General features: G+C 40.1%; 2 protein-coding genes across 3 annotated transcripts; one reads left to right on the plus strand and one right to left on the minus strand.

Moving 5' to 3' along the window:
* Positions 1-5,856: 5,856 nt before the first annotated feature.
* On the plus strand, positions 5,857-8,160 carry LOC127130992 (uncharacterized). Its single transcript, XM_051059942.1, has 2 exons — positions 5,857-7,258; positions 7,724-8,160. The coding sequence occupies exons 1-2, from the start codon at positions 5,857-5,859 to the stop codon at positions 8,158-8,160; spliced, it is 1,839 nt and encodes a 612-aa protein (XP_050915899.1).
* A 6,917-nt stretch (positions 8,161-15,077) lies between these two features.
* Positions 15,078-19,024, minus strand: LOC127127284 (serine/threonine-protein kinase AtPK2/AtPK19). Of its 2 annotated transcripts, none has more exons than XM_051056435.1 (7): positions 18,821-19,024; positions 17,441-18,368; positions 17,051-17,133; positions 16,838-16,958; positions 16,562-16,735; positions 16,171-16,278; positions 15,078-15,623 (listed from the first exon to the last, which is right to left on the minus strand). In XM_051056435.1, the coding sequence occupies exons 2-7, from the start codon at positions 18,086-18,088 to the stop codon at positions 15,324-15,326; spliced, it is 1,434 nt and encodes a 477-aa protein (XP_050912392.1). In that variant the 5' UTR covers positions 18,089-18,368; positions 18,821-19,024; the 3' UTR covers positions 15,078-15,323. The 2 variants fall into 2 exon arrangements, with proteins under 2 accessions (XP_050912392.1, XP_050912393.1); XM_051056436.1 differs by having other exon boundaries at positions 18,751-19,008.
* Positions 19,025-20,417: the final 1,393 nt, after the last annotated feature.

Raw genomic sequence — 20,417 nt, forward strand, 5'->3', positions numbered from 1 at the left:
TATGCTTATGTTTATGTTTATGTTTATTGTTATCTAACCATATCATTTACATTATGCTAATTTATTTACTCTCTTACTATCTTGCTAAATAAAAGAGGAGTAAAAAACAAAAATAAAGGGAACAAATCATAATATTGATAGATGGACTTAGCGTTGCATAACTTTCTTTGTTACAAATCTATTGTTAGTTGATTTTTCAATCATCTTCAATACTTTGCATCAATGATAAGCTATCCCTTAATGTGTCATATTTTGAGTCCTTTTGACCTATGAAAAATAGTCCTCAAGATGTTCATTTTATACGTATTACTAACCACTAATTATACTTTACTAATTTTTTTTATCATTAACCTTTGTTATTGTGATTTTTGTTACCATTAACTTGTGGTTTATTTTGTGTGTCATTTACATTCACTAACCATTATTATTGTGATATTGTCATTCTTTATCTTGTGATTTACTTTTATGTCATTACCTTGTAATTTACATTCAAGTACTCATTATCATCATCATTGTACAAACTCATCATGCATGTTTATTTACTTGTTATTTATTTTATTGTCATCATACATTAAAAATAACAAAAACATGATAAAATGGTAAGACCAAAAATATTCACTCCACTCTTAATCAACTTGGACTTAGAGGATTTCATCTTAGGACCTTTGCTTGGAGGCCTTCCTTTACTCTTTGTGATACTTTGTAAACACTTGGATTTTTATCTGTAACTTACATGCATGTTGTAAGAATGGCATCATGGCACCGTCTTAGGGGGACATGTTTGTAAGACCATTATCCTTTATTTAGCTTAGGTCACTTTTGCACACAAGAGGATTTCTCTTGGGCTACCTTACAATGAGACTCTTTAATTTCTTGTTGGTTACTTTGCATTCATGTTGCATAAGTCAAATTTCATAATCAAAATAAAACAAACCCTTGATTCAACGTCAAGTGGCATTTTCATAATCAAATTCAAAACACCTAATAATTACGATTATTATTGTGCACCATGAGCCTTAAGTGGTGGAGAATGAGTGAGAATGGAGCATTCATACCCTTACTTGATTATTTTGGACGGAAGACGCTTGGCTTGTTGTCTAGAATAATCACCTCCGCCCATAGACTTTAGTACAAAATAATCACAAACATTCTTTCATAAAACCCTTATTCGAGGTAAAAACAATACAACTCATCAAACTCATTTTTGTGTCTTAGGGCATCATCCTGAAAATCCTTTTCTCAAGGGTAAAATCAACCAATACACAAATATTTTCTACTCCGAACTACGGAGCTCTGATTCCTCATCCCCGAACAAGTGATACATAGGCATAAGGGTCTCAATCCTTGGCGAGCACTATAATAACAAAAACACCCCCTTCTTTTCACACATTCTTTTGAAAATAAAACAATAATAGATAAATCCCATGTATGTAAAACAACCCAAATGGTTCCCATGGAGTACCATGGGCGTAAGGGGTGCTAATACCTTCCCCTTACATAACCGACTTCCGAACCTAAATCTCGGTTGCGAGACCGATTCCTTATTCTCTTTTAGCGCTTCCCGTGCGCGTCTCTTTTTCGAGGGTTTTATCGACTATTTCCCCTCTCCTCTCCGATAGAGGTAAACTAAATAAAATTCGGTGACGACTCTTCTGACTTTGCCTCTCTTTGGCATTCTCTTTAGTCCCGGTTTCTTTATCGTGAAATCCCGATAGCGACAGTTGGAGACTCTGTTGGGGACACCAAAATTCCCTAAGCAAGTCTAGCCTAGTTTGGGTTGTTTCTCTTTTATGTACGTGGAGATTTTATCTATTATCTTTTTTTTCTGTATATATTGCTTTTGTTGCTAACCTATACATATTTTCTTTGTTTGCCTGTTGGTCCGAAACTTTGGTTTTGTGACGAAGATATTTTGGAAGCAATAATGATTGCAAAGAAAAAACCTTGTAAGAAGGACTCCCCACCCGAGTCTGAGAGTTTGCTTGAGATAGGAGAGGTTGAGTAGTATTGATCCGTGAGGTGCCTTCCTCGTTAGGGTCGTACGAGAACCTCACTTAGTGGTAGATTCTCTTAAAGGGATTGATGACCGTCGCGCTTTCGGCGTAAACCTCTTTTCTTTTACTAGAGTCAATGACCCTAAGACCCCTTTTAGAACCTTTAAAACTATGGCTAGCCTAGACCGATGGTCGCGTAGTATAGGCCACCGAGGTACCTTCCTCGTAAGGATCGATACGAAGATCTCACTTAGAGTAGATGACTTTGATGGAGCAGTCGCCTGGCAAGTAAATTGACATAAGCGGCTGACAGTCAAGGAAGTCCATGACTCTAGGGGCAGTGTCTTACACCCAATTTTCCAAAAGCCTTAGATCACACAAAGCGAGAACCTTGGTTTACTAAGCAGTCATTATTAACTCCATGCTTCGTCACGATGGTCCCAAACCATGAACCCATGCCTAAAATCCTGTGGAAATAATAAACCAATCATTCATTCATACATTCATTCATCATTAAAATAATAAGCAAAGCTCTTAAAATTTTCGTTTGTTCGGACGCAGAATTACAAGACTATTTTCCGACACAATCATGGATACTTCAACAAGGAAAAGCACTTCTTCTTTCCGCTTCAAGAGTCCCGACATCAGGTCATTAAAGGTCCTCTGTTCAAAGGTCGTAGCTCTCAAAGACAAAAAGTTTAGAGCCAATTTTGGGAACATTGTAGATCTTCTAACCGAGAAGGTTGAGTATTGTGTTATCACTACAATGTCCCAATACTATGACGTCCCTTTAAGATGCTTCACTTTCCCCGACTTTCAAATCTCTCCAACCTTGGAAGACCTCGAGAGACTCCTCAATCGACCAATCAAGGAATACAACCCTTTTCCCGAAATTGGAAGAAGGATTCTGTTTGACCGAGCTCTCACTCATCTTGGGTATCAACACCAACAAGTTAGTGGACAATTGGGGCGTTAAAGGATCCCTCAAAGGTTTAACTCAAAAGTTCCTAGAAGCCCATGCTTGGGAAATGATTAAAGAAGGAAGACCCGACTTTTGTAGTGCAACCTTGGCACTTTTGATTCATGGAATTGTCCTCTTCCCAAATCTGGACAAGTTCATGGATCAATTAGCAGTTGAAGTCTTTTTAACAAAGAATCTGGTGCCTTTTTTACTTGCTGATTTCTACCATACCTTCCATACAAGGCATGAGAAGAAGGGAGGTACTTACCTTTGTTGCGCTCCTATGCTACATCTTTGGATGAGGGCCCGCATGCCTCAAAGTGGACCTTTCGCCGAAAACAAACTGACATGGCCGCAAAGGTTCGCATCTCTCTCTGCCAACTCAATTTTATGGTATAAGAGGGAATGGGATATAAAGGATGTCATCGCAAGATGTGGAGAGTTCTCTAACGTACCCTTGATAGGAACACAAGGTTGCATCAACTACAACCCTGCTATACTCAAGAGACAACTAGGGTACGCCATGACAAGTCCCCCCGAGGAAAGAGATTTCATTCCATTTGTCATCAATACCGTGGATCCGCTTGATTCAAACGTGAAAAGAATGAGAAAAGCTTGGACAAGCATAGTCTGTATTGACCATGATTGGGGCAAGAAAATTATCCTAGCCAAGGAACCCTACTATGTGTGGGTAAAAAAGAGGGCTAGGGTGGTTAAGATGTCGTTTCTGTTTGACCCTTCTTCATTCTCGTTGATGCCCGACCCGAGCCTATCCTATAAGAGGACATGGACAAACTTACCAGCCGAATCAAAGAGCTCGAGTTGGAAAACACTCAACTACGAGTCCAACTCAATCGTGCCAAGGAACGTAACCACGTCTTGGAGGATAAGAGTAAGCAAGTCTGTGAAAAATTTGAAGATAGCAAGAAAAGGCTCCGATTAGCCGGGGGACAAAGAGTTTGGGTTGGTGGAGCTTTACAAGAAGCTAATTATGAGCTAGACTTTCGCAACGAAGAGTTGGACCGAGCATCCTGAATCATCAAGGACCTTGAAAATACTGTCGAGAGGTCTAATGCCATAAAGAAAGAAGTGAGGGAAGATTACGAAGCCCAGATTCTCGAACTAAGGACCACTCTAAAAGAGTATAAGGATTTTCTAGCCAAGGAGCAACTAGAGAAAGAAAAGATTCACCGAAGCTTCATGCGTGAGCAGTTCAACCTTGGACGAGCTTGCGAGCAAATCAAGAACTTGAAGAGGGGAATCTATGACCAAGCCTATGTAGAATTGCAAAACAATTGCAGACATTGGGAGGAGCGTTGCCATGGATTCGAAGCTGCCATTGTTCAAAGGGACGAAATCATCCATAATCTCCAAGCCCTTTATGAAGAATGGAGGGACAAGTACACCAACATGACGGTATTAACCAACTATGGCCTTCAAGACTTTCCTGACAAGTTGGAGGAGGCAGATCTGATCATTTGCCCAGATAATACCCCCAAAGAGGTCTACCACTTTGTCAAGTTCTGCAAAAGAACAATGGCTGAACTCATCACCGACATTGAGGCTCTCCGCAAGTCTCAAGGGGTCACTTTTAGGGTGGATATCTAGTTGGTTTATTTGCTTCCATTACTTGTATTTTGCAACTTTTATGTATTGCTGTCTATTTTCCCTTCAAAGGATGAATGAAAGTTGGGATTTTTCTCTATTGTGTTTTCCTTTATTCATGATTGTGAACGTGAATCGTCAAGTAGTTTTTGCAATGAATAAACATGAATAACTAAAAAGAGCTTTGCTTTAACACAAAAAAAAATTCATGCATCATATGCATCTCTCAAAACACAAAAACATAAAATAAAATATAAAAAAAACTCATTCATCCACCTCCTTTTCCTTCCAGAACCACTCTCCAAAGCTGACTTTTCGGTACGATACACGAGGACGTCGACAAGCTGTCATGGAGCAACTTCAAGAGAATCAGGTTGTCCTTCAGGAAGAAGTATCCCAAATACGGTCCCAAATGCGGAAGTTGATGGAGACTATTCAAGCAGTCGCAAGAGGTTATGGCAAAAATGCAAGAAGAAATGAACCAATGTGCCAGTACTATCAATCCTCCTACCCCTCCAGCGATCGAGATTCCGACTCCAGTTCCTCAAGTTGATCCTCCAATTAACATTAATGCACCCGACGGTGTTCCAAACGACAATCCTCGTCCTCATATTTTTGAGACCGACGACCAACTCGATGCATTCTTCAACCCAAGGGATGCTTCTCAGGATGACGCCTTCGGTTCGGTAACCAACAAGGTCGAGAGGAAGGTAAAGGCTATCGAGGAAAAGCTCAAGGCAATGGGGAACACTGATGTTTTGGGCCTTGATGCGGCAGAAATGTGCTTAGTACCTGGGGTCATCATTCCGGCCAAGTTCAAAGTTCTGGACTTTGGAAAATATAAGGGAAATAGCGACCCTAGGACACACATTAGGGCATACTGCCGAAAGATGGCTGCCTATTCCAGCGATGATCAACTTTTAATGCATTTTTTCCAGGATTCCCTCAGTGGGGCATCTTTAGATTGGTACATACAACTTAAGGGCAACCATATTCACACCTGGAGGGAAATGGTTGAAGCATTCCTCAAGCACTATCAGTACAACACTGATATGGCACCTAATCGCACGCAGTTGCAAAATCTGACTCAGAGGTCTAAGGAGTCCTTCAAAGAATATGCCCAACGGTGGAGGGAATTAGCTGCTAGGGTACAACCCCCATTACTAGAAAGAGAATTGGTAGATATTGTTGATGGGGAACCTGCAAGGTCCATACCTTGATAGAATGGTAGGGAGCACCTCTTCAGGCTTTTCCGACCTGGTCTTAGTCGGTGAAAGGATAGAAAACATGATTAAAATGGGAAAGATCCAAAACTTTGTCAGTACTTCTAGTGCATCAAATAAACCTTTTGTTCCCTACGGTAAAAAACAAGAAGGCGAGACCAATGCTGCCTCCATCATTCGAACAAGAAATCCCACTTATCCACAAGTAACTGCCATAGCTCCCGTCCAACCAAGTCAACAAAAACCATTTGCAATTCCTGTTCAAACTCAACAAAAACAACGGTATCAACAACAACTGCAACGTCAGCAACCACAATATCAACAACAACAACAAAGGATGCGAAGGCTCGAGAGAAGATTTGACCCAGTTCCCATGCCTTATAGCCACATTCTACCATATTTATTGAGGGGATCACTTGTGCAACTAAGGGAGTTAGGACACCCACCAGCGGTTCTTCCTCCCGGCTATGATGCAAATACCCGCTGTGAATTTCATTTTGGCGCTCCTGGGCATTCGATCGAGAATTATAAAGCATTAAAGTACAAGGTTCAAGATCTTATTGATTCTAAGGCAATCACGTTTTCCCCCAAGGGGCCGAATGTAAATAATAACCCGATGCCCCCTCACAACAATGCATCAGTGAATATGATGGAAGCTGACAATGGAAGGAGATTGATGTCTTGTGTGGACAAGTTAAAAACACCACTCATCGAGATCAAGAATGCTTTAATGAAGAATAATGCCTTTCCCATCTGTGGTAATGACTGTGAACACTGTCTGATTAACCCGCAACAATGTAGAACATTGAAGTCTGTCATACAAAAATTAATGAACCAAGGGATCTTGGTGGTAGACTACCCATCCACAAAGGAAGATGTGTCTACCCTCGAGATACCATATGACGAAGTCCCTCCTCTACAAATTCGATATGACTTCTCTCAGTTAACTCTGTTGACAAATCCTGTTACTCCAATCATAATAACATTTCCCACACCATTCCCACATGTTGACACCAAGGCAGTCCCATGGATGTATGACACCTCAGTCTACATTCATGGTCAGAAGATTCAAGAAGAACCGTTAAAGTCTAGTGATCCAATGATCAATATCACCGGCACTAGCGGAATCACGAGAAGTGGAAGGATATTTGTGTCAACACCCACTCTAATTGGAACTATCAATCCTTCAACTTCAGACAAAGGCAAACAAATTGATGGCGCTCAACAAAGACAAGACCCCGCACCTTCCAATGAAGTAGACGAGTTCTTACGCATTATCAAGAAGAGCGATTATCGAGTAGTTGATCAGCTTAACCAGACACCCTCGAAAATCCCAATGTTGTCTTTATTAATGTGCTCGGAGGCCCATAGGGATGCTTTGGTAAAATTTCTGAGGACAGCTCACGTGCCGCAAGAGATACCAGTTTGTCAGTTTGAAGGAGTAGTTAACAATATCGCTACTAGCTTAAGCTTGGGTTTCAGTGATGAAGAGCTTCCCGCCGAGGGAAGGAATCATAACAAGGCTCTCCATATTTCTATTGAGTGTGTGGACACAATCCTATCAAGAGTTTTGGTAGACACTGGGTCTTCCCTCAATGTGATGCCTAAGAGCTCCTTTGCTAAACTAAATGTTGAAGGACTCGTAATGAAGTCGAGTGAGCTTATAGTAAGAGCATTTGATGGGACTAGAAGGACTGTAATCGATGAGGTGAATTTGCCTATGAAGATTGGTCCCCATATTTTCCCTATCACTTTCTTCGTAATGGATATCTATCCAGCCTACAGTTGTTTGCTTTGGAGGCCTTGGATCCATTCAGCTGGTGCAGTCACTTCAACGCTCCACCAAAAATTGAAATTCTAAGCTGATGATAAACTAGTTGTTGTCGAGGGTGAGAAGGACATTGTGGTAAGTCACCTCACATCTTTCTGATACGTTGAAGGAGAAGGGGAGATAAGGGAAGTCCCGCTCCAATCATTTGAAGTTATCAATGTTGAAATGGTTTGTCCATCAAGGGATGAATCAAAAGATGCTGAATCCCCCATGGCATCCCTTAAAGATGCCCTGAGAATCATAAAGGATGGACACCCCCAAGGATGGGGAAGATTGCTTGAACTTCCTGCCAACAAGGACCGCACCGGTTTGGGATACAACTCCCAGAATTTGAAGAAGCCTGCGCCGATAGCTACAAGGGGATCAGTGCTCCCGCTATCCGAAAACTTCTTAAGTGCTGGTTACCTGGATGACAATCGTATATGTGTCGTGGAAGAAGAAGAAGAAGAAGAAGATGACAGGTTGATCTTCACAAAGACTGATGGAAATGGTGCCACCAAATGGACCGAGATTGAAATACCTAAAGTGATCTTGATTGAAATGTAATTCCCAATGTTGTTTTCCTTCCTTTTTATCAAAAGAACCCATGTCAAGCCCAAGGCATGGGGAAATACGACATTGTTGATCTCTAAAACGGATCCTGTCAAATACATCTTTGAGAAGCCGGCTCTAACCGGTAGAATAACCCGATGGTAAATGGCTTTAACCGAGTACGATATCCAACATGTCACTCAAAAGGCCATCAAAGGGAGTGTATTGTCTAATTATCTTGCACAATAACCCTTGGAGGACTATCAGTCTATGCGTTTCGAATTCTCCGACGAGGATATCATGTTGATTAGGGATTGCAACATCCTCGATCCCGAGGAAGGACCCGAGCCTGGATCCCAATGGACCATGGTTTTTGATGGAGATTCTAACGCTCATGGCAATGGCATTGGGGCAGTAATCACATCTCCAACTAATTTCCACCTCACCGCCCGATTATGTTTTGAATGTACAAACAATATGGCCGAATACGAGGCTTGTATCTTTGGCATTGAAGCTGCTATTGATCTTAGAATCAAAATCCTAGAAGTCTATGGGGACTCAGCCTTGGTAATCAGCCAAGTCAAAGGAGATTGGGATACTAGAGATCATAAGCTCATTCCCTACAAAGAGCATGTCTAGAATCAAAATCCTAGAAGTCTATGGGGACTCAGCCTTGTTTGTATATAGTGTGTGCTATTTGTGTGTATGTTTGCTTTGCTTGTGCTGTTTAGGATAGCTTGCTCCCTGTGCAAGTTAGATAGAAACCTCAACCTAGGACCATGGTGAATTTACATGATAACTATTAGGCTCGAGTCAGTCTCCCTTCTAGTTTGTCATTTCCCAGTCTCTGGTTAGGCTAGTCCTTTTTCCCTGCGTAGGGGAACTACGTCGCCCTGATCCTCATACCAGATGAGGTACGTAGGCAGGAGATGAGCTGATCTCTCCGGGCGCCTTTTTTTCTTTTTCAACCCTTTGTGCTGTGTTGGAGTCTGACATAAGTCCAGCGATTGGCAGTTGGTTTCCTGTGTCTTGTTTGCTTGTTGGAGTCTGACGTAAGTCCAGCGATTGGCAGTTGGTTTCCTGTGTGTGTTTGTTGGTTCGGAGTCTGATGTAAGTCCAGCGATTGGCATTCGGTTTCCATGTTTGCCTGTTTGTGTGGAGTCTGACGTAAGTCCAGCGATTGGCAGTCGGTTTCCTGTGTGGGTTTTGTTTGGTGTGCGTTAGCCGAGCTACGAGTGCTCTGATTCTTCTCCGGTCAGAGAAGATACGTATGCATAGGATGCGACATCCTAGCGAGCACGTTTCCCCTGTCCCGAACTACGTCGACTCTGATGTCTGTGCTTGACAGACTACGTAGGCCCAGGATGCGATATCCTGCCGAGTTAGTTTCTCTTGTCTTTCTGTGTTTCCTTCCAGCCTTGTGTGGTGTTTGAGCAGTTTTTAGCAACCTTATCCTTTCTTTTGTGCGTGGATCCCGTCGAGTACGACGGATGCGTAGGGGTGTTAATACCTTCCCTTCGCATAACCGACTCCCGATCCCATCTCTCTGGTCGCGAGACCATGTCTTTTCCAGGTTTACTTCGAGCGTTTCCTTTCCCTCTTTTGGGATAAATAACGCACGGTGGCGGCTCTGTTGTTTCGTTTTCCCGCCGGTTTTTCGCGTAATGCGACAGCTGGCGACTCTGCTGGGGACCTAGAAGTTGACCTTTTGCTGGTCCATCTTCCCTAAGTGAGTCTCTCCTAGCGTTCTCTAGGATAGTTTAGGTTGCTTGTGCTGCTCTATTATTGCATTTATGATTATTATGTTGTGTATATATTTGCATAAATGTTTGCATGCATCATACTATCATTTTGCTGTCCTCTGTACAGGTGGTTCCTCTGATTGGGGGTGGGTGTTCTGAGTGGGGCTAAAACCCAGGCCCGAGTATACACCTAGGATTAGTGTGGTCTCACGTTTCCTCATTTGCTTTATCAACATGTTGTTGCGACGTGCCATACCACAGCCGGACGAGGTTCATTTGAGAGAGTCCTTCCGTTTGGAGTTATTCCACTCAGGTTGGGTTATCTCATCTGAGCTATTGACTTCGGTGACCGATCTTTCCCGGATCTTTGGTTTAGACGATCTTAAGAGAGCTACAACGGCACACCCGAAAGGGCAAACCCGTTGAGTATCTTTGCCCGATTGTCGAGACCATTGTCCGCCTTAGGATGACCTTGTTAGGATTTACCTGTGAGGGGAGGGTTTGATTCTTGCAAGTACAAGTTTCTGCCAGTGATGTTGTGTGATGCTGTGTTGGTGACCTTAAGCCGGATTTATGGATCTTTATTTCTGGACGCCGGAGGTTTGATCCTGGTATTGATCAGAGGGTTCCGTTTATTTCGGATCCCTGGGCTGAATTTGAGGGTACTTGCTCAGATGTTGATTTGGTTCAGAAGTATGGGTTCAGATAACTTTGGGTTTCAGATGATTTATGGTTCCGAGTTCAGGCCGAAGCTTTGATCCTGTGTCGCGTGATACTCAGCCGACCAGTCATGGCTCCATCATTTGCATCATAGCATGTTTATTTTCAAAAAAATGATGCATAAGAAAAAGAAAAGTTAATCTGCATACGCATCACATGCATCATACACATATCATTTTGCATAACAGGTGTTCTTGTTCGTGACTTCTCACTCTGGTTCCTGTGTCAGGCAGGATAGCTGATCAGCGACCACACCGCTACTCAACCAGACTAAATCATCAGAGGAACATGGACCAGGTTCAAGCAGAATTGGCTGAGATAAGGGCTAACATGGCCCAATTCATGACAATGATGCAAGGGGTTGTTCAGGGGCAAGAGGAGTTGCGTGCCTTAGCCCAGAGACAGGAGGTTGTGATTCCGCCGTCCAACCGAGCTTCACCAGTGGGTGTACCCGTTCATGAGAATGTTGCTGCTGCTGCTCCCGCCAATGATTATGCTGTGGGTGATGAGTTAAGGGGGATCAGAATCAACGGACAGCCTCTTGCTGCAGAGACTGTTAATGCCAGAGCTACCCGGGCTCCGATTCGTCATCCTGCTCCGCTTGTTGACAGACAAGAGGACATGTTCACTCTGCTTAGTGAAGATGATGAGGTTGTTGGAAGAGTTGAAGAGAGGGATCGTAAGGTTGATGCCCTTGCTGAGAAAATCAGGGCTATGGAATGTCAGAATTCCCTGGGTTTTGATGTGACCAATATGGGTCTAGTGGAAGGGTTGAGGATTCCCTACAAGTTCAAGGCACCCTCGTTCGATAAATACAACGGTACTTCTTGCCCTCGCACCCACGTGCAGGCCTATTACAGGAAGATCTCTGCTTATACCGACGACGAGAAAATGTGGATGTACTTCTTCCAGGATAGCTTGTCTGGGGCTTCCTTGGATTGGTACATGGAGCTTAAGAGAGATTCTATCCGATGCTGGAAAGATCTGGGTGAGGCCTTCTTGAGGCAATATAAACGCGTCTATCACCGACAAGAAGTATCTTCGAAAACTGTCATCCAAATTCTTTTTAAGTGGAGGGGTATTATACAAGAGAAACCATGATTCTGTTTTGCTTAGATGTGTGAACAAGCAAGAAGCAAACCAGATTATAATGGAAATTCATGAAGGATCCTTTGGGACGCATGCCAATGGGAGCACTATGGTGAAGAAAATTTTAAGGGTTGGATATTACTGGATGACTATGGAGATTGACTGTCATCGCCACGTCCAAACCTGCCACAAGTGCCAAATCTATGCTGATAAGATCCATGTGTCGCCAATGCCTCTCAACATCCTAACATCACCTTGGCCTTTCGTCATGTGGGGCATTGACGTGATCGGACGCATAAAGCCAACTGCCTCGAACGGACACCGCTTCATCCTTGTAGCCATTGACTATTTCACAAAATGGGTAGAAGCAGCCTCGTATGCCATCGTTACCAGGCAAGTGGTGACTCGATTCCTCAGGAAAGAAATCATTTGCCGTTATGGGGTCCCCAACAAAATCATTACTAATAATGGATCTAACCTCAATAATAAAATGATGAAAGAGTTATGCCAAAATTTCAAGATCGACCACCACAACTCATCGCCTTATAGGCCTAAGATGAATGGCGTTGTTGAGGCAGCTAACAAAAACATCAAGAAGATCGTGCAAAAGATGGTGGAAACCTACAAAGATTGGCATGAAATGCTCCCATTCGCATTACACGGCTATCGTACTTCCGTACGCACTTCCACTAGGGCAACTCCCTTCTCCCTTGTGTACGGCATGGGTGGAGTCTTACCAGTCGAAGTAGAGATTCCTTCCTTAAGGATTTTGACAGATGTTAAGCTTGATGAGTCTGAGTGGGTACAAGCTCGATTTGACCAACTAAACCTCATTGATGTATCAAGCCACTTTTTGGCTCTCTGATTTTCCAAATTCATTGCCCTCGGAAAAATGCAAGAACTCAATTGTGTATTCAGTCACAGTTCTCTTGCCCCTGAACACACTCAATATACATCTTATAAAGAATTTGTTCATAATCCTCCAATAAAAACCGCTATAGCATTAATTGTTTATTCTTCACCAAGTTCTGATTGTCCCCTTCCTTTGCTTATGCCTCTGAACAACAAGTTCATTCCACCAGACAGAAGCAGTACTTTTCAGCTTGATCTTTACGATATTAACTTTCTTGTTCTCAGGGACGCTCATAACATCAAAGAACATGTCGACGTCGATCTCCCAATCTAGAAATTCATCCACTCTCATCGTTTCATAGAATAGTGGAATATCAGTCTTCACTCGATAATCATGGTTATGTCGATACCCATAATCAACTACCTCTTCCCCGTAGGGTTCTTCTTCTTCAGAACTCGAATTTTCAACAATAACATCATGATGATTGTTTCCATCCCGCAAAATGCTAACCTGTTATTATCCCTTGTCTCGTCGCTAATTCTCATTGCCACCTAGTACAGACGGAAACACTAGGGATTAGCAAGTGCTAAACTTAGAATGAAACACAAGATTAAAAGCGCAAAACATGTAAAATAAATTCTAGAATTCACCAAATAAAGAAAATACTTAATTTTATTAAATCAAATATAATCTTCACAGTCACTCCCAAAAGTGTTTAAATACATAAAAGAGAAATTTGAATCGGGATTTCAATCCAAAATAGAAATACAATAGAAAAAAAACTCTAATGTGCTTTTAATTCAAAATAAAATAGAAATTTGCGGAAAATGTTAAAATGTTATTTTTGGGCCTGAAACAAATTTGGATGGCTTAAAAAGCCCTGGTGCATCAGTGGTCCTCGATGCGGCTCTCTCACATCGTACCGACACAGTTTAGGACACACGGTCAAGCCTAATTCTGCTAGGATTGTTATCAGCCATTACACCTGCATTAAAAAAATGGCACTCACATCACAAATTCATACAAAATTCAGACACAGAGTAATCCAGAGATACATCTCCGAAAAAAGTTCAGAAAGAATCTAGAGATGCATCTCCGGACAAAACTATGATTTTGCAGAAATGACAGAAATGTCATTGCAGTTCGAAAGTCCAACAAACTTTAAATGTGTCCAAAAGAAGCTACCTATTTCAATTGCACATTACCAAATATAACTTAAACAACTTATTTTTCCTAAAAGATGATTCAAAACACACACAAAAAATGATTGATTTTTAAAAATTTATCAAATTCTAAGTTATGGAAGATAAGATTAAATCGAGGGAGAACCTTTGCAAAAAATCAAGTAGAATGCAGTGAGAATCTTGATTGACAAATAAACTTGAATGAATGAAGAGCACAAGTTGGATTTTTTTTAGATTTTAGTGAATTCTTAGACAAATGAATGAGGAAGAGGGGAGATTATGGCATATGTTAAAGTATTCATCCCGTTTGGATATGCATCTTCGTACAACCTATTGTATTTTGAATTAATGGTGTATACGGAGATACATCTTCGGACTCACAACTTATTCATATGGAGATGGATCTTCAGATTAAATTTTAGTATAATAGGGATGCCTATTCAATCTACTTTGTAAAATAACTTTAAAAATGTGTCAGAAAATATGTTTTTGGATTTCAGGGCATCCGTGACTTTTCGCAATGAGGAGAAAAATATAGGGGTGAAATAATCCTAAGCTACAACCGAAAAAATTCATTCATTCTAAAACAGAGTATCAAGCCTCTACTCCTTTCATCTACTAAAACATTCTTTCATTCTTTGTGCAGATCAATCACTCACACCATATGTCAATCTAATTTTTTATTCAACACATATTAAAAGGGAGTACAAACATGCTTTTAATTTTAAGACCAGTCATAACATAACTTTTCTTCTTTTCAGACTCAAAACATTAATGTTTTTAGATGAACCATCAAAACATGATTTAACCGTAGAAACTGCTGGAGTCGCCGATTTAGTTCGGTATTACTATTTATTTATTTTACCGATTTACCTGTTTATTTTTCTGTTTTGTTGCTGAACGGTTATCATCTTTAATAACAATGCAAGTCCGATTTCCAGTTGGTTCGGTCCGATTTTAATTTTCTTTGATTTTTAAAAGTGAACTGAGAGTTGAAGCTTGTTTATAACTGAACTGAGAATTGAAAGTTGAAGTTTGTTAAGAAATGAACTGAGTTGAAACTGACTGAGAGTTGAAACACATTTAAAAATGAACTGAGTCTTTGGTGTGTGTATTTTGATCTCTTTTAAATTATAAAATATTTCAAAACAATTTTTCTTTATCATAACAGATACTTAACATCTTTGGAGACAAAAATAAAGTATTTACAATCATCTCTTCAGGTTTCATTTACCAGGTTGTTGTTTTTTTGGTGAAACTCATTGCCAGAGTATAAAGCAGGTTATGTGCAAAAGCTACTTTCAGCAATTCTTCTGAATGTGGCAAATAAAGACAAGCTATGCATTTGGTCCCTAACAGATAATGTTACGTAAATTTGTTTAACAGGCATAAATAGTACAGTTTATTTTCTCCAAATCACAAGTTCTAGCAAAGTCAGCTCAACAATCGTAGAGCCACAAAGGCACATACTACAAAGTTCAAATAGCTACTTAATAAAAAGGCAGAGGAAAAATTATTCTTGATGGCAATTCCTTTGACAGTGCTTATAAGAAAAAGAGTGTTATCTTAAACCAATGCAAGGAGTGGAGTTTAGCAAGCAGGGCTATTATTCTGAAGAAAAGAGGCTGTAGGTCTGACATAAGAGAAGTCCTTGAAGGGGTTTCCACCATTTGGGCTTGCAGCTGGTGAATCAACAACAGGCATATCAGTCCAGCGCTTCTCAAAGTTTGCAACACAGTACTTCCCAGCTACTTCTGGCCTAAAGCTTGGTTCGATCTCACGTGCATCTAACTTCTTCCAATTGATCGGTTTGAACCACTTGTGCCCTTTAATTTCCGAAATCCCTTTAGCTCCACAACCCAACCGCTTTGGTGCCTCCTTCTGTAGCAGCTGTAACACAGTAGCAAAGTATCAATATGATAGGATGAAAAGCTATGTATAATTTGAATCTCACATGTAGAGAAAAAAATCTACAGTATTTTAACTTCACATTAGATATTAAGAGCTTATTTGAGTTTACCTAACATAAGCACTTATGTTAGCATATGTAAGAGTTAATAAAATAACTGTGATAGGTTTATTAGTTGTTCTTGGCTTATTCCCATGCAATTCCAAACAGTTTTACCGTCGTCACATAAGCTATTTCATGATACACATATGTTCAGTAAGGACTTAATTAAACTGTATGTCTAAAAATCCGTGTTTTTGCATGTGACAAAAATTTGAGCCATTTCAAGTCAATGGTAGAAAAGATTCATGTCACATGCATTAGTTGTGAAGCTCAAATGAAACACTAATTGTACTCAAACCCTTAGATGTTGAGGCAAAAAAAGTTATGCAAAGCTTATTATGTTGTAAATAATAATTATAATGATCAGATGATGATTAATTTGATCTAGATAACTAAAGGAAATTATTTGTGGACTAGAGAATTTACCCCTTTCAACAGTGCGTGTGCTTCACTTGACAAATATCCTGGCAGCTTAATCTTATCTTTCACTATCTTTTGCTGAATCTTCTCACGGTTCCCACCACAGAAGGGTGGCTGCAGAGAGGATGAAAAACAGAAACAATCAATCAATTAGCAACTCCAAACGGACAAAATTGTACAAATTGAACCAATCAACCAAAAAACATGCATGGTCTCACTTATAGAAATTTACTAAAACTGACATTGGCCTAAAGACCAATAAACTTCTAAGTTCTAACTTGACTTATTTAGTTGCCTAAATGAGCCAAGCTTTGGTGTATTTCAAGTTTTACCCACAACAAAGAATCATCCAGCTATGAAAGATCCAATACAAATTAACAAGAAACAAGATACAAACCTTCCCAGTAAGCATCTCAAACAGTAAGACACCTACACTCCACCAATCAGCAGCCTTATCATGGCCCTTGCCAAGAATAATTTCAGGTGCCATGTACTCTAATGTACCACACATTGAATTAGATCTTGTACTTTCTTCAAATTGTTTTGCTAAGCCGAAATCAGTCAACATGACCTAGGAGACGAACCACAAAAAATCGCAGGTCAGTCATGGAATGTACAAAGCAGAGTTAAATGTCGGTCTGAAAAGCACAAGTGAGGGAGGACAGCAAAGTACATGGCCATCAACATCCATAAGGATATTTTCAGGTTTTAAATCCCTGTGCATTATTCCTTTTGAGTGGAGATGGGAAACTGCAGAAACAATCTCGGCGGCATATATGCGTGCAAGATCCTCTCTGCATATTCATAGATAAAGAATAGAACCAAAAATTAATGCTGCAAACTAAAATCCAAAACATTAGACATGACAATTCAAAGCTAAACTTACCTGAAAAGACCCTGGTGATAAAGCTGAAAGAAGAGATGGCCCCCATTTACAAAATCCAGCACAAGATACAATCTGTATTTTGTCTGAAACATGTACTGAACATGTCAATTCTATTTTACAGACTATATTATTATGTAAGCCAAATAACAAAAGAAAACTTTTTTTACAATTTACATTAAATACAATTTTGGGTATAAATAAATTTTTTTTAAAACTACATACATGCCTTGAAATTAAAATTTGGGCAACAGATTCAATGACATACATTAAAGTGGGAAGAAACTTAATGAAGGTGTCATCCCATTTTGAAAATCTACACTTGACACGAATCATTAACAAAAGAGGATAGATACTACCAAACTATTTTACAAATTTGAAGGAAAAAAATACCTGAAAAGAGTATCTAAGTTGCACAACAAAGGGGTGCTCAATCTTTGTCAAAATCTCCCTCTCGGCTTTCATGTATTCGGCATGGTTTTTCTCCATAATCTTATCCTTCCGCATAACCTTCATAGCATATATTTCAGAAGTGCCCTTTTTCCTCACCTGATATACTTTAGCAAATGCACCCTGCCCCACAACCTTCAAAACCTCAAAATCGTCAATGCTAACTCTTTCGATCTCCACGAGGCTCCTGTCTTCATCATTCAAAGATTCCTCATTGATAACCTCTTTGATGTCTTCAATGGCCTCTTCAGTAACACTCTCCACTAGTTCCAACAAATTGTCAGAGTCAGACTCATGTATGGTAAGCTTACTGAGTTTGAGTGACTGACTAACACAATTAGAAGGACCAACAAGAGAATGTGATCGAGCAAAGATGACTTCCGGGTCATCATAAACCAGCTCGCTCGATTCATCAACCGAGTCAAAAGAAGGGTTGTCAATGTTATTGACTTCCACAGTAAGAGGACCAAAAACATCAGAAAAATCCATCTCAATGTGATCCGTGGTTACAGTACCAGGATCATTAACAGGAAAGAGCAACGGTTTACACATGCCAGCCACACTCATACCCGAAAACTGAGAGGAAACCATTTTTCACCACTTACCAAACAAACAATCTAATCTGTAACGATGCTGATGACCAAACCAATAAAAACACTACACATTAATCAAACCGACCCTCACTGCAGATGGACTCCTATCAATAGCCTGAATGAGAAGGAAGTTGATGTATGCAAAGGCAGTTCCCAAGAATTTTGGTAGCAAACAGATCAAAATCCAGCAGAAGAGACCGTTGTTCTTGTTTCCCGAATTACAGGAAACCAAGTATGCTCCAGTGGTTGTTGAACTCATGAAGATCCAAATTGACAATCTATATTTCAACTCAACCAAAAAAAAGGAAACAAAATTAAAACAACAAAAAACAAAACAATAGAACTCAGATACAATCTAACTATCATATATATGATACCATAACAGACATAATTACCATGAAGATGAAAACACCAACAAAAAAGGGGATTATTCAAACTCTATAATCTTAATAAAACAGTTTAAAAAGTTAGGCAAAAAAGAATCGAAAACAATAATAAAACGATAGCATATAAGCAGTATTTCATATAACGAGATCTAATCTAACTGAAGAATCGGAAAAACAACGGAATTTCAGATCAACAAAATAAGGGTTTGTTGTTATTATTATAGATAAGCGAAACGAACAATTGAAAAACCTAATTGAAGATACAGAAACTAACCTATATGATGAGAATAAAAATCGAGACTTTGAAATAAAAAGAGAGAATTGGGAGAGAAAAAGAGGGTTACCGGGGAAGGTTGCGGGGAAGAGCAACGGTGTTTTTGGATGAACGGTTCTTTTGGAGAGAGAAATCGCGTGGCGGCTTAAAACATGTTTGGATGGTTATCTTGTTTTGTGTGAAACGTGGCGAGATGTGAGTGGGTGAATTGGTCTTAGTTGATTTCGTGGTCTCGCCTTCGCTCTCGTAGTCGTGTAGAATCCGAATATGCTGTTGTTTGTCCTTTTTATGGAGTTGTTAGTTTACATTGCTTTTTTGTTTGTTTGCGATAATGTGGAGGGAATATGTTGTCCCAAATAATTTACCAAAAAAATGGTGGGAAATTAAAGGTTTTTATATTTTTTAGAGTTTATATCCTACATTTGTTACATTTATGTTTTTCTTTTATGCAAAATTTGTGTTAAGGAAAAACATTTTTTAGAAAATAAAAGTGCATAAATATTTTTTGGCTAGGATTCTCATTTAGGGACTGAAATAATTTTTTTTAGAGGAATAATTTGAAAACACAAACTAATGTAGGACGAGCATCCAGCAGCGTGTTACGAGTCATTTAAACTGAATATTTGTTTTACACGTCCAAAGTTAGTCGCTACATTAAACTTGAACTTAGTCACCCAAATCAAGTCATGTTCTCCCACTAACATAGTCGATGAGATACATGGTGGGTGTAGAATAGATCAAGGAATAGGGAATAATTGTTTCTCCCACGATTGCAATGCGGACTCGGTCTCCCACTCACTCGTCATTGATTGGAAGAAGGATAAAACACTCTTTTGGGCCTAGATTCAGGTTCGGGAGGTCTCTTATATATACTTTGTTTACAAAAGGATAAAGGGATAACCAAATTCTCTCATAAACACACATAGAAGCTTTCCACAACCATGTGTGGGTGAACTCTCACAATACTAAAAAATCCTAAAACCTTCAGACAACCCTACATAGTTAGAGGTTGTATCTCATTGATCTTTTTATCAAGTACAATTGGCGCCCATCGTGGGTCCCTAGTAAAACTAATTTGGGTCACCCTTATAATCATTAACCTATCCACCGCTTGCCTCCACCATCTTCCCCAATATGGTAAATAGGCGAGCAACTACTTCAGACGACAACAACTTCGGCGGCGACCATAAGCCAATAGCAGAGTTGTGTGGCGCTATTGACGATTTACATCGCCACAACCTACCTTTGGAGTATAATGTCTTAAACCTCCAACAACGCCACCAAGAGTCAGAACATATTGAGGAGACGGAAATCCTATATCATATGCCTTTCTCCGACGATATCTGGGGAGCCCACGTACCAAAGAACGTCAAGTTTCCCTCACTTGCAAAGTTCGATTGAAGAAGCAATCCATAAGAACATGTCGCCTTCATTAACATATAAATGGTGATCATTTGAGCCTTATAGTATTTGAAATGTAAACTCCCATCCAACACCTTTAGGGACACAGCACTACGGTGGTACATGGGTATGCCACGTCTGTCAGTCACTAGTTATCAAGACTTGGTGAAGAAGTTGGTCCACCAATTTTCAGCGAGCAGACACAAGAAGATGTCCACCATCAGCTTGTTCGATGTTCATTAGGAGTCTTCAAAATTTTTAAGGTA

This window comes from Lathyrus oleraceus, chromosome 3 (assembly GCF_024323335.1).
Source record: "Lathyrus oleraceus cultivar Zhongwan6 chromosome 3, CAAS_Psat_ZW6_1.0, whole genome shotgun sequence".
Classification (NCBI taxonomy): Eukaryota; Viridiplantae; Streptophyta; class Magnoliopsida; order Fabales; family Fabaceae; genus Lathyrus; species Lathyrus oleraceus.

Excerpts from the sequence above, each read along its gene's own strand:
- LOC127130992 (XM_051059942.1), top strand. The coding sequence starts at position 5,857 with ATGGGAAAGATCCAAAACTTTGTCAGTACTTCTAGTGCATCAAATAAA. Across the intron at positions 7,259-7,723 it reads CGCTACTAGCTTAAGCTTGG|GAGAAGGGGAGATAAGGGAA; the intron begins GTTTCAGTGATG and ends GATACGTTGAAG.
- LOC127127284 (XM_051056435.1), bottom strand. The coding sequence starts at position 18,088 with ATGGTTTCCTCTCAGTTTTCGGGTATGAGTGTGGCTGGCATGTGTAAA. Across the intron at positions 16,736-16,837 it reads TTATGGATGTTGATGGCCAT|GTCATGTTGACTGATTTCGG; the intron begins GTACTTTGCTGT and ends TTCGTCTCCTAG. Across the intron at positions 15,624-16,170 it reads CACACGCACTGTTGAAAGGG|CTGCTACAGAAGGAGGCACC; the intron begins GTAAATTCTCTA and ends ACTGTGTTACAG.